At 35.0% G+C, this 17,993-nt stretch overlaps 1 protein-coding gene across 17 annotated transcripts in view; it reads left to right on the top strand.

Annotated features, from left to right (window-relative positions):
* Positions 1–17,993, top strand: part of MYO9A (myosin IXA) — a 278,567-nt gene that overhangs the window by 49,882 nt on the left and 210,692 nt on the right. For all 17 annotated transcript variants that reach the window (XM_058541992.1, XM_058541989.1, XM_058541982.1 and 14 more), the window contains one exon: positions 14,111–14,205. In XM_058541992.1, coding sequence (XP_058397975.1) covers positions 14,111–14,205 — 95 coding nt within the window. The remainder of the gene's footprint in view (positions 1–14,110; positions 14,206–17,993) is intronic.

Here is a 17,993-nt window from a genome sequence, read left to right as displayed (position 1 = left end):
TCAGGCTTTAAACATTGTGTGATGATAGCTGTTGGTTTTATGTAGATGCTCTTTATTAGATTGAGGCTGTATCCTTTTATTCCTTTGTATAGAGTTTTTATCAGAAATGGATGTTGGATTTTGTCAAGTGCTTTTTCTTTGTCTATTGAGATGGTCATATGGTTTTAAAAATATAGTTTGTTAATATGGTGAATTATATTGATGGATTTTGGAGTGATAAACCAGCTCAGCATACCTGGGATAAGCACCACTTGGTTATGATGTATTATCCTTTAATGTATTGCTGGATTTGGTTTGCTAATTTTTTTTTGGGGATTTTTGTATCTGTGGTCATGAGAAATATTGTTTTCTTTAATGTCTTTTTTGTTTTGTTTTGTTTTGGTATCAGGATAACTTTGACCTCATGGAAATGAGTTGGGAAGTCTTCTCTTATATTTTTGGAAGAGTTTGTGTAGAACTGATATTTCTTTTCTACTATCAGTGTTAGAATTTATTAATGAAGCAATCTGGGCCTGGTGTTTTCTTTGCAGGAAGGTTTTTTTTTTTTTTTTTAATTTTATTGAGCTCATAATAGTCTATAACATTGTGAAATTTCACTTGTACATTATTATTTGTCAGTCACCATATATATGTGCCCCTTTACCCTTTATGCCCACCACCAACCTCCTTCCCCCCATAACCACTAATCTTTTCTCTTTGTCCATGTGTTTGTTTATCTTCCTTCCACTTGTGAGTGAAATCATACAGTGTTTGTCTTTCTCTTTCTGGCTTATTTCGCTTAACACAACACCCTCAAGGTCCGTCCATGTTGTTGCAAATGGAATGATTTTGTCTTTTTTTATGCCTAAGTAGTATTCCATTGTGTATATGTACCACATCTTTATCTATTCGTCAGTCAGTAGGCACTGGGGTTGCTTCCATGTCTTAGCTATTGTGAGCAATGTTGCAGTGAACGTGGGGTGCATAAATCTCTTTGAATTGTTGATGTCAAGTTCTTTGGATAAATACCCAGTAGTGGGATAGCTAGGTAGTATGGTATTTCTATATTTAATTTTTTGAGAACTCTCCGTACTGTTTTTTTTTGTGAGGAAGATTGGCCCTGAGCTAACATCCATGCCCATCTTCCTCCACTTTATATGGGACGCTGCCACAGCATGGCTTGACAAGTGGTGCATTGGTGCGCGCCCGGGATCCAAACTGGCAAACCCTTGGCTGCCACAGCGGAGCACACGCTCTTAACTGCTTGCGCCACCAGGCCGGCCCCTATACTGTTTTCCATAGTGGCTGGACCAGTTTGCATTCCCACCAGCAGTGTCAGAGGGTTCCCTTTTTTCCACATCCTCTCTAACATTTGTTATTTTTTGTCTTGGTAATTATAGCCGTTCTAACAGGTGTAAGGGGATATCTCATTGTGGTTTTGATTTGCATTTCCCTGATGATTAGTGATGTTTAGCATCTTTTCATGTGCCTGTTGGCCATCTGTATATCTTCCTTGGAAAAATGTCTGTTCCTCTGCCCATTTTTTGATTGGGTTGTTTTTTTGTTGTTGAGTTGTATGAGTTCTTTATATATTTTGGAGATATATTTTGGAGATATATTTTGGAGATTAACCCCTTGTCAGATATATGATTTGGTAATGTATTTTCTCCCGGTTGGTGGGTTGTCTTTTCATTTTGTTCCGGGTTTCCTTTGCCTTGCAGAAGCTCTTAAGTCTGATGAAGTCCTATTTGTTTATTTTTTCTTTTGTTTTCCTTGCCCGAGGTATTTGAAAAGATGTTTCTAAGGCCAATATCAAAGAGTCTACTGCCTATGTTTTCTTCTAGGAGTTTTATGATTTTATGTCTTACCTTTAGGTCTTTAATCCATTTTGAGTTAATTTTTGTGTATAGCGAAAGATAATGGGCTACTTTCATTTTTTTTGCATATGGCTGTCCAGTTTTCCCAACGCCATTTATTGAAAAGACTTTCCTTTCTCTCTTGTATGTTCTTGGCTCCTTTGTCGAAGATTAGCTGTCTGTAGGTGTGTGGTTTTGTTTCTGGGCTTTTGATTCTGTTCCATTGATCTGTGTGTCTCTTTTTGTACCAGTACCATGCTGTTTTGATTACTATAGCCTTACAGTATATTTTGAACTCAGGGATTATGATGCCTCCAGCTTTGTGCTTTTTTCTAGAGGTTGCTTTAGCTATTTGGGGTCTTTTATTGCTGCATATAAATTTAGGATTCTTTGTTCTGTTTCTGTGAAGAATGTCATTGGGATTCTGATGGGAATTGCTTTGAGTCTGTAGATTGCTTTACGTAGTATGGACATTTTAACTGTTTATTCTTCCATTTTGTGTGCATGGAATATCATTCCATTTCTTTATGTCATCGTTGATTTCTTTCAATAATGTCTTATAGTTTTCATTGTATATGTCGTTCACCTTCTTGGTTAAATTTATTCCTAAATATTTTATTTTTTTTGTTGCTATTGTAAATGGGATTGTATTCTTGAGTTCTCTTTTTGTTAGTTCGTTATTAGAGTGTAGAAATGCAACTAATTTCTGTAAGTTGATTTTGTACCCTGCAACTTTGATGTAATTGTTGATTATTTCTAATAGTTTTCCAGTAGATTCTTTAGGGTTTTCTATTTATAGAGTCATGTCTTTTGCAAATAGCGAGAGTTTCACTTCTTTCTTGCCAATTTGGATACCTTTTATTTCTTTTTCTTGCCTAATTGCTCTGGCCAAAACCTCCAGTACTGTGTTGAATAAGACTGGCGAGAGTGGGCACCCTTGTCTTGTTCCTGTTCTCAGAGAGATGGCTTTCAGTTTTTCCCCATTGAGTATGATGTTGGCTGTGGGCTTGTCATATATGGCCTTTATTATGTTAAGGTAATTTCCTTCTGTACGCATTTTATTGAGAGTTTTTATCATAAATGGATGTTGGATCTTGTCAAATGCTTTCTCTGCATGTACTGAGATGATCATGTGGTTTTTATTCCTCATTTTGTTAATGTGGTGTATCACATTGATTGATTTGCAGATGATGAACCATACCTGTGTCCCTGGTATAAATCCCAGTTGATCTTGGTGTATGATCCTTTTAATGTATTGCTGTATTCAGTTTTCCAATATTTCGTTGAGGATTTTTGCATCTATGTTCGTCAGCAGTTTATTTTGGTTTCTATTTATTTCTGCTCTAATTTTTGTTTCCTTCCTTCTGCTGACTTTGGGCTTTGTTTGTTCTTCTTTTTCTAGTTCTGTTAGGTGTAGTTTAAGGTTACTTATTTGAGAGTTTTCTTGTTTGTTAAGGTGAACCTGTATTGCTATGAATTTCCCTCTTAGGACCAGTTTTGCTGCATCCCATATGAATTGGTATGGTGTATTTTCCTTTTTTTTAAATAATTTTCTTTCTTTCTTTATTTTTCCCCCCAAAGCCTCAGTAGATAGTTGTATGTCATAGCTGCACATCCTTCTAGTTGCTGTATGTGGGACGCGGCCTCAGCATGGCCGGAGAAGCGGTGCGTTGGTGCTCGCCCGGGATCCGAACCCGGTCTGCCAGCAGTGGAGTGCGCACACTTAACCACTAAGCCACAGGGCCGGCCCTGTATTTTCCTTTTCATTTGTCTCCAGATTTTTTTGTGTGTGTGTGAGGAAGATTGGCGCTGAGCTAACATATGTGCCCATCTTCCTGTACTTTATATGTGGGACGCCTGCCACAGCATGGTTTGATGAGTAGCGCATAGGTCCGCACTTGGGATCCGAACCTGCAAACCCTGGGCCATGGAAGCAGAGCATGCAAACTTAACTGCTACACCACCAGGCTGGCCCCCAGATGTTTTTTGATTTCTCCTTTAATTTCTTGAATGATCCATTTGTTTTTCAGTAGTATGTTTTTTAGTCTCGACGTATTTGTTTGTCGCTTTTCCAGCTTTTTTCCTTATGATTGATTTCTAGTTTCATAGCATTATGTTTGGAAAAGATGCTTGATATGATTTCAGTCTTCTTAAATTTGTTGAGGCTTGCCTTGTTTCCCAGCATATGGTCTGTCTTTGAGAATGTTCCATGTGCATTTGAGAAGAATGTGTATTCTGTTGATTTTGGATGGAGTGCTCTCTATATATCTATTAAGTCCATCTGGTCTAGTTTTTCATTTAATTCCACTATTTCCTTGTTGACTTTCTGTATGGATGATCTATCCGTTGATGTAAGTGTGGTGTTGAGGTCCGCTACTATTATTGTGTTACTGTTAATTTCTTCTTTTAGGTCTGTTAATAGTTGCTTTATGTACTTTGGTGTGCCTGTGTTAGGTGCATATATATTTATAAGTGTGATGTCCTCTTGGTGGAGTGTCCCTTTTATCATTATATACTGCCCCTCTTTGTCTCTCATTGCCTTTTTTATCTTGAAGTCAACTTTGTCTGATATAAGTATGGCAACACCTGCTTTCTTTTGTTTGTCGTTAGCTTGGAGTATTGTCTTCCATTCCTTCACTCTGAGCCTGTGTTTGCCTTTAGAGCTGAGATGTGTTTCCTGGAGGAAGCATATTGTTGGGTCTTGGTTTTTTTAATCCATCCAGCCACTTCATGTCTTTTGATTGGAGAATCCAATCCATTTACGTTTAGAGTGATTATTGATATATGAGGGCTTAATAGTGCTGTTTTATCACTTGTTTTCCAGTTGTTCTGTATTTCCCTTGTGTCTTGTCCCATGTATTTCCAACAGCCAGTTCAGTTTGGTGTTTCTCTATGATGATTTGCTCAGTTTTCTCTTCGTTTATAATTTGTGTCTCTGCTCTGATTTTTTGTTTAGTGGTTACCATGAGGTTTGTATAAAAGATCTTGTAGATGAGATAGCCCATTTTCTTTTTTTGGGGGGGGTGGCGGTGAGGAAGATTGGCCCTGAGCTAACACCTGTTGCCAATCTTTGTCTTTTTGCTTGAAGAAGAGTGGCCCTGAGCTAGCATCTATGCCCATCTTCCTCTATTTTTTTTTTTTTTTTTTTGTATGTGAGATGCCACCACAGCATGGCTTGATGAGTGGTGTGGGTCCGCACCTGGGATCTGAACCTGTGAACTCGGGTTGCCGAAGCAGAATGTGCCAAACTTAACCACTGTGCCACTGGGCCAGCCCCCAAGATAGTCCATTTTCTGATAGTCTCTTATTTCCTCAGTCTAAGCAGGTTCCATCCCTTTCCTCTTCCCCATGTAAGTTATTGTCGTCAAAGCTTATTCTGTCTGTTTTGTGAGTTTGTGATTATAATGAAGTGAGTATAGTTATTTTTGATGCTTTCCTTCCCTTTATCTTTAATGTTATAATTAAGTGTTTGCTAACCTTTTCTGATCTTGTCTGTATTTATCTCTTGCTCAAGGCTTTGTAAACCCCTTTTTTTTTTTTTTCCAGGTATGAGGGCCTTCTTGATCCTTTCTTGTAGTGAGGGGGGATCTTGTGGCAATGAACTCCCTCAGCTTTATCTGAGAGAGTTTTTTTTTCTCCATCATATCTGAAGGATATTTTTGCTGGATAGAGTATTATGGGCTGAAAGTTTTTGTCTTTTAGTATTTTGAATATATCATTCCACTCTCCTATCCTGTAAGGTTTTTGCTGAGAAACCCTCTGAAAGCCTGATAGGGGTTCCTTTTTAGGTTATTTTCTTCTGCCTTGCTGCCCGTAATATTTTTTCTTTGTCATTGACTTTTGCCAGTTTTACTAATGTATGCCTTGGAGATAGACTTTTATATTGATGTAATAAGGAGTTCTGTTAGCTATGTTTACATGTAATTCCAGATCCATCCCCAGTTGGGGAAGTTCTCAGCTATTATTTCTTTGAACAAGCTCTCTGTTCCTTTCTCCCTCCCTCCCTTCCTCTGGAATACCTATAATCCTTATGTTGCATTTCCTAATTGAGTTGGATATTTCTCAGAGAATTTCTTCATTCCTTTTTAGTCTTAGTTCTCACTCTTCCTCCATCTGCAGCATTTCTAGATTTCTGTCCTCTGAGTTACTGATTCTCAAATTTTATTCTTTTTCATTATTATTTTTTTCCCCCAGAGCCACAGTAGATAGTTGTACGTCATAGTTGTACATCCTTCTAGTTGCTGTATGTGGGACGTGGCCTCAGCATGGCCAGAGAAGCGGTGCATCAGTGTGCGCACGGGGTTCTGAACCTGGGCCGCCAGCAGTGGAGCGCGCGCACTTAACCGCTAAGCCACGGGGCTGTCCTTGAATTACTGATTCTGTGCTCCGTGATATCACCTCTATTTTTTAAGGACTGCAGATTTTCTTGTATCTCATTCATTGTGTTCTTCATCTCCAACATTTCTGATTTTTTTTTTTATAGTTTGAATCTCTTTTGTGATGAATTCCCTCTGTTCATTAATTTTATTCCTGAGATCATTAAACTGTCTTTCTGTGTTTTCTTGTAACTTGTTGAGTTTCTTTATGATAGCTATTTTGAATTTTCTGTCATTTAGATTGTAAATTTCTGTGACATAATGATTGATTTCTGGATACTTGTCATTTTCCCTCTGGTCTGGAGTGTTAATATATGTTTTCATGCTATTTGATGGAATGGATTTGTGCTGTTGCATAGTGGTAGTATCTAGTTGCTGATTTCACCTGCTGCCACTAGAAGGGGCAGGAGCTGTGTCTTCTGAGCCCCCTGTGACCCCTGGCAGATGTGCCTGTCTGTTGGAAGCTGTGCTGACTGGGCCCGTTTGCGTTTACCCTCAGCTGCTGCTGCTTTACACACATGTGCACAGGCTCTCTGGTGCGAATCCCCTGTTCTGGCCAACCGTCCAAGGTGGTGCTCCAGGCGGTGGGGGGAGGGGCACTTTCTTTCATGTATGCAATCCTGCGTGCCCCTGCTCTGCACTCACTATCTGCCAAGTCTTTGGCTTGGTGTGGATGTCCCTGAGATTGCTCAGCTTCCTCGGTGTGGAGCGTTCCCACAGGCTGGGAGGCAATTCTGAGAGCGCAAGTGTTCCCACAGAGGGCTGTCTTTTTCCCCTTCTCCTCTCAGTGTTGTGTGCTGGCTGCCACAAGGTCTCGCGCCCTTGGGGAGTGAGAGGAGATCTCCTTACCTTTTTCCACTGCCTCCCGGGTAGGTCCAGCACCCCTACCTTCAGATGTATGGCTGTGTGGATCTCTCAGATGCCTATTGTGTTGTGTGAATGTCCTGTGACATTTGATTTATGAATGTTGGTTTATGAATGTCCTTTTCGTTGTATCTTAAGGGAGAGAGACTAAGGGAAGAGCTCACTCTGCCAGCAGGAAGGTTTTAAATAAAGTTTCAGTTTTGAAAGTAGATACAGAGTTATTCATGTTATGTATTTCTTCTGGAATGAGCTTTGGTACTTTGTGTCTTTCTAGGAAATTGCTTAATCTAAGTCCTCAAAGCTATTGGCATAATGTTTTATACAATATTCCCTTATTATACAAGCACCAGCTCTTGGTTTCATGGATTTTGTTGTTGTTTTGCTGTTTTATATTTTATTAATTTTAAGCTTTGATCTTTATTAGTTTTTGGCTTACATTACATTTAATTTGCTCTTTTTTAGTTTCTTAGTTTGGTATCTGAGGTCATTGATTTGAGACCTTTCTTCTTTTCTTATAAAGTCGTTTAGTGATATAAATTCTCCCCTAAATACTACTTTAGTGGCATCCGACAAATTCTGATACGTGTTTTTGTTTTCATTTAGTTCAAAATATTTGCTGATTTCTCTCTTGATTTCTTCTTTGAACCGTGGGTTACTTAGATTTATGTTATTTAGTTTACAAATATTTAGTTCCTATCTCCTATTGATTTGTAATTTAATTATCTTGTGGTTAGGTAACACTACATTGTATGACTGGAATCCTTTTAAATTTATTGAATGTGGTCTTTCCTGGTAAATATTCTATATGTACTTAAGAAAATGTGTATTCTACTCTTATTGGGTGGAGTGTTTTATGTATGTCAGTCTTATTAATTTTGTTCATAGTGGTGTTGAAGTCCAATACATGCTTGCTGATTTTCTGTCCACTTATTCTATCAATCATTGAGAGAGAGGTCTTGATACCTCCAGCTATACTTGTACATTTTCCCATTACTCCTTTAATTTCTGTCAGGTTTTGCATCTTGTATGTGAAGTTCTCTTGTTGGTGCATGCACATTTATGATTATAGCTGCTTGCTTTTGATTAATTGGCCCTTTTATCATTATGAAATAGCTCTCTTTTTCTTCATAATATTCGTTACTCTGAAATCTACATTGTCTGATATTAATGTAGCCACTCTAGCTTTCCTGTGGCTAGTATTAGCAAGATATTTTTTTCTATCCTTTTACTTTTAGCTTGTTTCTTTATGTTTAAAGAGCTATATGTAAACAGTTTATGGTTGGGCCTTGCTTTTTTATGTAATATGACCATGGTTAGCCTTTAATTGGGATGCTTGTACCATTTAAATTTAATGAGATTCCTGATATGGTTAGGTTTGTCTATATTCTTGTACTTTTTCCTGTTACTCCCACGTGTTCCTTGTTCTCTTTAACTTTTTCTCTTTTCTTCCTTGTTTTCTTTTTTAAAATTTTTTGAGGTGAAATTCACATACCATAAAAGTAACTTTTTAAAGTTTATAGTTCAGTGGCATTTAGTATATTCACAATGTTATGGAACCACTACCTCTGTCTAGTTTCAAAACATTTTCATGTATTCATTCCAAAGCCCCTGGAGCTTTCTGTCTCTCTGGAATTACCTATTCTAGATATTTCATATCTAGAATAATAAGTGGAATCATACAATATATATTCTTTTGTGTCTGACTTCTTTCACTTAGCATAGCGTTTCCAAGGTTCGTCCATATTGTAGTGTGTATCACTATTTCATACCTTTTTATGGGTGAATCATATTCCCCTGCATAGACATACTACATTTTGTTTATCCGTTCATATGTTGATAGACATTTGGGTTGTTTCTATTTTTTGGCTATGTGAATAATGTTGTTATGACTGTTCATGTACAGGACTTTGTGGGGACATATGTGTTCAGTTCTCTTGGGTATATACCTAGGAGTTGAGTTGCTGTGTCATATGGTTACTATGTTTATCTGGTTGAGGAACTGCCAAATTGTTTTCCAAAGTGGCTACGCCATTTTATATTCCTACTAGTAATGTATGAGGGTTCCATATCTCCACATCCTCACTATCACTTGTTTTTGGTTATAGGCATCTTAGTGTGTGTGAAGTGGTATCTCATTGTGGTTTTGATTTGCATTTCCCTAATGACTGATGATGTTGAGCGTGTTTTCCATGTGCTTGTTGGCCATTCGTATATCGTCTGTGGAGAAATGTCTATTAAAATTCTTTGCCCGTTTTTAAATTGGATTCTTTGTCTTTTTATTATTGAGTTGTGAGAATTATTTATGTATTCTGGATGCAACTTGTGTATCAGTATATGAATTGCAAAGATCGTCTTCCATTCTGTGGATTTTCTTTTCATTTTCTTGACTGTGTCCTTTGAAGAACGAAAGTTTTAATTTTGATGAAGTCGTGTTTATCGATTTTTCCTTTAGTACTTTGTACTTTTGGTGTCATTTTAAGAAACCTTTGCCAAATCCAAGGTCATGAAGATTTACACCTATGGTTTCTCTTAAGAGTTTTATACTTTTAGCTCTTACATTTAGGTCTTTGATTCATTTTGAATTAATTTTTTTTATATGGTAAGAGGTAGGTGTTTAGCTGCATTTTTTTGCATGTGTATATCTATGTATTGAAAAGACCGTTTTGTCCCCGTTGAATTGTCTTGACATCCTTGTAGAAAATCAGTTGACCGGGAATGTAAGAGTTTATTTCTTAATCTCAATTCTAACCCATTGATCTATATGTTTATCTATGTGCTAGTACTACATGGTCTTGAATACTGTAACTTTATAGTAATTTTTGAAATTGGGAGATGTGAATCCTCCAAATTTCTTGTCCTTCGAGATTGTTTTGGGCATTTTGGGTCCCTTGAATTTCCATGTTATTTTTAGAATTAGCTTTCTTGAAAAAAGGTAGCTTAGGTTTTGGTAGGGATTGTATTGAATCTGTAGATATTAACAATATTAAGTTTCCCCCCCCCCCCACAAATACAGGATGTCTTTCCATTTGTTTAGGTATTCCTTAATTTCTTTCAGCAACGTTTTTTAATTTTCAGTGTACAAGTCTTACACCTCTTTTGTTAAATCATTCCTAAGTATTTTAGTTTTTGTAATCTACTTTCAATGGAATTGTGTTTCCTAATTTCATTTTCTGGTTGTTCATTGCTAGTATAGAGAAATGTAATTGGTTTTTTTTGTATATTATTTTTGTATCCTGCAACTTTGTTGAATTTGTTTATTAGATTTAATAGCTCTTTTTGTGTATTCCTTTGTATTTTCTATGTATAAGATAATGTCATCTGTGAATTTAGATAGTTTTACTTCTTCCTTTTATCTGGATTCCTTTTTTTCTTTGTATTTTTAAGTTGTCCTGGTTAGAAACTTAAGTACAGTGTTGAATAGAAGTGATGAGAGCGGACATCCATGTCTTCTTTCTTATCATAGGGGGAAAGCTTTCAGTCTTTCACCAGAAAGTATGTTGTAAGCCTATATATTTAATAGATGTTCTTAATCAGATTGAGAAAGTTCCTTACTATTTCTAGTTTGAGTGTTTATATCATGAAAAAGTGTTGCTTTTGTCAAATGTTTTTCTCTATCTATTCAGATGATCATGTGACTTTTGTCTGTCTATTAATACTGTGTATTACATTCGTTTTTGTATGTTGAACCAACCTTTCTTTCCTTATACAAATCCTACTTTATCATGGTATATACTTCTTTTCATATGTTGCTGGATTAAGTTTGCTACTATTTTCTTGAGAATTTTTGTGTTTCAATCGATATTTGTCTGTAGTTTTCTTCTGCTGTCTTTGTCTGATTTTGGTTTCAGTGAAATATTTTTGGCCTTATAAAATTAGGTAGTTCTCCCTCCTGACCTATTTTTGGAAGGATTGTTGTTAATTTTTCTTTAAATGTTTGGTGGAATTCACCAGATGGTGAAGCCATCTGGTCCTGAGCTTTTTTTGAAGGTTTTTTTTTTTGCTGTTTCAATGTATTTATTGTAGGTCTACTCATATTTTTTATTTCTTCTTGAGCCAGTTTTGGTAGTTTGTATCTTTTAGGAATTTGTTCATTTTATCTAGGTTATCTGATTGATTAGTTCATGCTATAGTTTTATAATGCTTTTTATTTTTGTTACGTTAGTAGTAATTTTCCCTCTTTCTTTCCTGAATTTAGTAATTTGAGTCTTTTCTCTTTTTTTCTTGGCCTCTGTACCTAAAAGTTTTGCCAATTTGTTGATCTTTTTTCAAAGAATCAACTTTTGCTTTTGTTAATTTTCTTTGTTTGTCTATTCTCTATTTATTTATTTCCCCTCTAATCATTATTATTTCTTTCCTTCTGCTTGCTCTCACATTCATTAACTCTTCCTTTTCTCTTTTCTTAATGTGGCAGTTTAGGTTATCGAAGTGGGATCTTTCTTCTTTTTTAATATTGGCTTTTACATCTGTAAAGTTCTCTCTAAGCATTGCTTTAGCTGTGTCCCATAAATTTTGGTATATTGTGTTTTTGTTTTCATTCATCTCAAACTCTTTTCTAATTTTCCTGTGATTTCCTCTTTGACTCATTGGTTATTTAGGAATGTGTTGTTTAATTTCCACCTATCTTTGAATTTCCCCAAATTTGTTCCAGTACTGAGTATTAATTTCACTCCATTGTGTTTGCATGTCATACTTGGTATGATTTTAACCATCTTAAACTTACTGAGACTGGTTTTATTGCTTAATATATGATTTATCTTGAAGCCCATTCCATGTTCCATTTGGATTTCTGCTGTCATTGAGTGGAATGTTTTATAGATGTCTGCATAGTTTAGATGGTATATAGTGTTTCTCAAGTTTTCTTTTTCCTCATTGATCTTCTGTGTAGTTGTTCAATTATTTATTGAACCTCTGATATTGAAATCTCTAATCACTATCTTCTTGTTGGATTAGCCCTTTTGTCATTGTAAAATGTCTTTCTTTGTCTCTTGTCACATTTTTTTACGTAAACTCAATTTTGTCTGATATTAATATAGCCACTCCAGCTCTTTTTTAGTTATGATATATTTTAGCATGATATATTTTGCCATCTTTTTACTTTGAACCTATTTGTATCTTTAAATCTGAAGTATGTCTGTTGGGAAAAGCATGTAGTTTGATCACTTCTTTTTAATTCATTCTGCCATTTGTCTGCAGTGTTTAATCCATTTACATTTAATGTAATTACTAATAATGTAGGATTTATGTCTCCCATTTTTTTTTTTGTCTTATGTTCTTGTATTCTCCCATCATTACCTTCTGTTACGTTAAATAGATGTTTTCTAGCATACCATTTAGATTTTGTTATCTCTTTTTTTGTTGTTGTTATTTTCTTAGTGGTGTTCACAGACATTCCAATTAACATAACAATCTAATTTGGATTACTACCAACTTAACTTCAGTAATATGCAAAAACTTTTCTCTGTGCAGCTCTGTCTTTTTCCTCCTCTTTTGTGCTTTTATTTTCATATACATTACATGTTTATATTACATTGTATACCCATAGACACAGATTTGTATTTATTGTTTTATGGAATTGTCTTTCAAATCAGATAGGAGGAAAAAAGAGTTACAAACAAAAAATATTTGTACTTTGTTTTGTGTTTACATTTATATTTACCTTTATTTGTGGTCTTTATTTCATCATGTGGATTTTCTTTATTGTCTAGTCCTTTCATTTCAGGTTGAATTACTTCTTTTAGTATTTTTTGTAAAGCTCCTCTGCTATTGATGAAATCTCTCAGTTTTTGTTTATCTGAATGTTTTAATTTCTCCTTTAATTTTGAAGGATAGTTCTACTGGACATAGAATTCTTGGTTGACAGGCTTTTTTTTCAGTGCTCGAATATATAATCCCCCCATCTTCTGTCCTTCCTGGGTTTCTGTTGAGAAATCAGCTGTTACTCTTTTTTTTTGCCCCTGTGGAAGATTCACCTTGAGCTAACATCTGTTGCCAATCTTCCTCTTTTTGCTGAGGAAGATTGGCCCTGAGTTAACATCTTTGCCCATCTTCTTCCATTTTATATGGGATGCCTGCCACAGCATGCCTTGGTAAGTGGTGCATATGTCCACACCCAGGATCTGAACCTGTGAACTCTGCGCTGCCAAAGTGGAGCATGTGAACTTAAGCACTATGCCACCGGGCTGGCCCTAAATTTCATTTTTAATCAATTTTATTGAGAAGTAACTTACCATAAAATAGTCATTTAAAATGTACACTTCAATGATTTTTGAGAAATGTATACACCTATGTATACAATCAAGCTATAGAATATTTTCATTACTCCTTGTGCCCGTTTGTAGACATTTCTCAACCCCACCTCCATTCCCAGAAAACTAATATGCTTCCTGTTACTCTTTTTTTTGGCCTCTTCTAGAATTTTGTATTCCAATATGTACTCTTGTGTCTGGTTTCTTCCACTTGGCATAATGTTTGATATTCATCAATGTTGATGTCTGTAGTTTACCTTTATTGCTGTGTAGTATTCCATTTTATGGTGTGTACTTTAGGTAACAATTTAGAAAGTTTATATGTTTTTTATTCTTTTAAAATTAGTACGGTAGCTTTGTTTTAAGTAAGTTAATAAAGTGTACATTATGTAATGAAAGTTCATTTCATTTATAGTATTCTAAAATTGTAATTATTTTGATGTAATTATTTTTTTCCTAGCCCCTTACTATTTCAGTTTAGCAAGATTTATATATATATAAATTATTAAGAAAATTTGCTGGCTCTGGAATATGAAAGTGAAGTCTGAATTTTAATAAGCATTAAGTTCAAAATTGATTTATTTTACCGAATAGCATAAAATACTACATACTTGGTTTTATTTCATTTATTACTCGCTTTCTTTTACTTTACCTGTACTACAGAGTCTGAAAGTGTAAGTGAATTGCTTTTCTACTATCTCTTTAGCATTTTGTCTCTTTGAGCTGACCTAAGCCGGATTTTCCATTTTTTTTTTTAAATGAAATTAATGAGAACTGTTTATTTTGACAGGCCTTTGGAAATGCAAAGACAGCTCATAATAACAATTCAAGTCGTTTTGGAAAGTTTATTCAAGTAAATTACCAAGAAACAGGCACTGTACTTGGGTAAGTAGCAGTAGCAGGCTTTGGAGCGTGTTTATATTTTCACCATTGCTCCTTCATAACCATAGATTCATCATTTGCTCTTTAATGAGAATAGTGACGTTAGTGTCTGCACTACATTTTTTTCCTCTTGGAAAAGTTCAAACCTAAGAAAAATGCTAATAATAGTGTAACACTCATACATTCTTTACTTAGATTTATTAAGTGCTAACAATTTACTGCATTTGCTATATCTCTTTATATTATGCATATGTTCATTTTCTTAAATTGTTTTTGAGTAAGTTGTGCATATAACTTGACTCCCTAATTACTGTATTTCCTAAAGCAACCACAATCATATGTTCCTACATAATACAATTATTATCAAGAAATTTAACTTTGTTACTGTATTTCTTATTACACAGACTATGATCAGAGTCCTCTGGTTGTGCCAGCAATATTCTTTATAACTTTTGTTTTAATAAATAGACTTTATTTTTAGAGCAGCTTTAGGTTCATGGCAAAAATGAGTAGAAAGTACAGAGTTCCCACATACCTCTTCATTCTATCTTCCGGTTTCCCCTATTAATAACATCTTGGGTTAGTGTGTTCCATTTGTGTTGTACATTCTGTGGGCTTTGACAAATGTATAAAGACGTGTATTTACCATTACAAGTATCATATGGAATAGTTTCACTGCCCTAAAAATCCTCTGTGCTTCACCTGTTCATCACTTCCCACCCAGTAACCTTTGGCAACCACTGATCATTTTACTGTCTCCAGAGTTTTGCCTTTTCCAGAATGTAATATAGTTGGAATCAGGTAGTATATAGCCTTAATAGATTGGATTCTTACCCATAGCAATATATATTGAAGGTTCTTCTGCGTCTTTCATGGCTTTATTTTATGGGACTGATGTTAAATATATATATAATTTGAGTATAATTGACATCTTTGTGCTTTGTAGAAATGTTTTTAAGTTTTTGTATTTCTTGTTGAGTTTATTCCTAAGTATTTTATTTTCACATTTTATTGTTATTATAAGTGTGATTTTTCTTTGCATTATATCTTCAGATTGCATATTGTTTGTATATATGAAGGCTGTTGGTTTTTATATTAATTTTATATCTTACTGAATTATTTTATTGTCTTTATTAGTTTTACTGTTGTTCCTTTTACCTTTTCTAGATATATTACCATATTCGCAAAAATAAATACTTTTATTCTTTTTTCTGTTCTTCTATCTTTGTCTCTGATTATTTTCTGTCTTGTCTGGTTTCATACCTCCTATATTATGATAATAATTGTTTCAGACTTTATTTGAATGCCTTTACTTTTCTCCACTAGGTCAAATACTGGCTTTAGGACATTTTTTTCATGTTAATGAATTAAGCATCGATTTTAATTTTCTTTGAGTGTTTTTGTTAGTTATGGCTATTGGATTTTATCAAAGGCTTTTTTGGCATCTGTGGAGATTAGCGTGATTTTCATTCTGAGATCTATTCATATCATTATTTTCCTAAAATTAAATCATTTTGCATTCCTGGGAAAAGAATTCCACTTGGTCAATACAAAGACATACACATTCATACATATATACACAGACATATTTATACACAAACATATATAAATTGGCTGTTATGTTTTGTTTGCTAGTTTTTATTCATGATTTTTGCATCCATATTAAGAAGTGAGATTGATCTGTATTTTTCTTTTTTTATGCTATTTTGATTATGCTTAAGTCTTATCAGTTTACTTCTGCATGTAAATTTTAAATTTTGACCAAAACTAAGTGCATTCTTTTCCCCCAAAAAACAAAAATAAAAACAAGAAGGATAAATCCTTCTTTAATACCAAGTTTCATAGTTCATTTCTTTCCTGATTTGAGGAATCCTCAGTTTCCAAAGGTACAGTTGGAACTTTTACTTATAAAAGTGGGATGCAGTCAAGTTGTCAGGCTACTCTTTCCTAGTATTTATGATTGTGTGGTAGGAGAAGTTGATAATAGATAAAATTGTGTATATTGCTTTGTAAGTTACAAAATATCAATATATATATTCATTGATTCTTTAGACAATTTCATGAGTTAGGAATGGCAGATGTTTATTTTCCCACTTTATGAGTTTAAATTAGGCTCTTATATGTTAAGTGACTACCTAAAAATGTTAAACTTTCCCTTGCATCAATGATGAGCAGAAATCTTCATCTTGATTAGTAAGTCAACAAATACATATTGAACACTTTTAACTTAACATTGTCAACAAATATATATTGAATATTTTTATCTTTCATTTTATCATTTATTAAGCAAACATTTTTGGAGTTCATTTTGAGTACCAGGCACTGTGCTAAATGTTGAGGATATGAAAAGATGTAATGTTCTCTGCCATTAAAGTTCTCATAGTCTCTTTGGGAAGACATATATAAGATGATTACAGTAAATGAGATAAGTGCAATGATTGAAGTATGTATCTGAAGGACTACACAAAAAAAGGTGATTTTTATCTTTGGTCTTGAAAATTTGCTGGTCAGAAAAAGTGGGAAATCACATTATTGACTGAGGAACTGGCATTAGCAAATGAATGGAATCATGACAAGAGCTTGGTGTACTTGAGAAGGTAAATTTAGTGGCTGAGGATTATGGGCATAGTAGTCAGTTGGTTTCAGATTGTGACTAAAGCTGTAATGTTTATAATTTATCCTCTTGACACTGGGAAGCAGATTTAGAAATTTTTATGAAAAATGCCAAACGCCTACAAAAGTAAAGAGAATAGTATTCGAAACTCCTACTCAGATTCAGTAGTTTTCAGATTTTGCCATATTTGCTTCATCTATCTCCCTTTTCTTTTTCTATGCTGATGTATTTTAAAAAACAATTCCAGATGGGCATAACATCAGTTCACTCCTACATACAGTTTAGTTTGGGGAGCAAGTGAAAGTAGAGGAACAACATGAATAGATCTTATTTTATAGATAGATATTCTTGTAGCAGTATAGCTCATGGATTGGAGGGGAGGAAAGAGAGATGTCCAGGAGTATGTTGGTATAGTTGAAAGAGAGAGCCTTTGTAGTTAAAATAGACCTAGGTTCAAGTCATGGTTCTACTGTTTACTAGCTGTATGATCTATTTAGTTTTTGTTTTTTGTTTTGTTTTTTTGTGAGGAAGATCAGCCCTGAGCTAACATCCGTGCTAATCCTCGTCTTTTTGCTGAGGAAGACTGGCTCTGAGATAACATCTATTGCCATTCTTCCTCCTTTTCTTCCCTAAAGCCCCAGTAGATAGTTGTATGTCATAGTTGCACATCCTTCTAGTTGCTATATGTGGGACACGGCCTCAGCATGGCCAGAGAAGTGGTGCATTGGTGCATGCCCGGGATCCGAACCCCGGGCTGCCAGTAGCAGAGCGTGCGCACTTAACCGCTAAGCCACGGGGCCGGCCCCACTAGCTGTATGATCTTAATGTCTTTGAATATCAATTTCTCCACTTGTAAACTAGAGGCAGTAATATTTTTGTGCAGGGTGGGTATAAGAATTTAACACACTAGTTTATGTTAGTTTCCTTTCTCCCGTTTTAGACAGATAAGATCCTGTTTCACTAGTTTAGACTAGAGATGATAATGGTAATTCAGAAGTGATCAGTTTTAATTACTAGTGGTGGTAGTGGCAATGCATTTGCCAAGAAGGCACATTTGAGCTTCATTTTAATGAATGAATGGAATCTACTGGACAGAGACTGGGAATAGACTAGAGAATTAGAAGTGGAAGGAAGAGCATAAACAATACAGTCAGAAGTGAATGGCATGCTTGAAGGA

This window comes from Diceros bicornis, chromosome 5 (genome assembly GCF_020826845.1).
Source record: "Diceros bicornis minor isolate mBicDic1 chromosome 5, mDicBic1.mat.cur, whole genome shotgun sequence".
Taxonomy (NCBI): Eukaryota; Metazoa; Chordata; class Mammalia; order Perissodactyla; family Rhinocerotidae; genus Diceros; species Diceros bicornis.
This window is presented reverse-complemented; position numbering and strand designations above follow the sequence as displayed.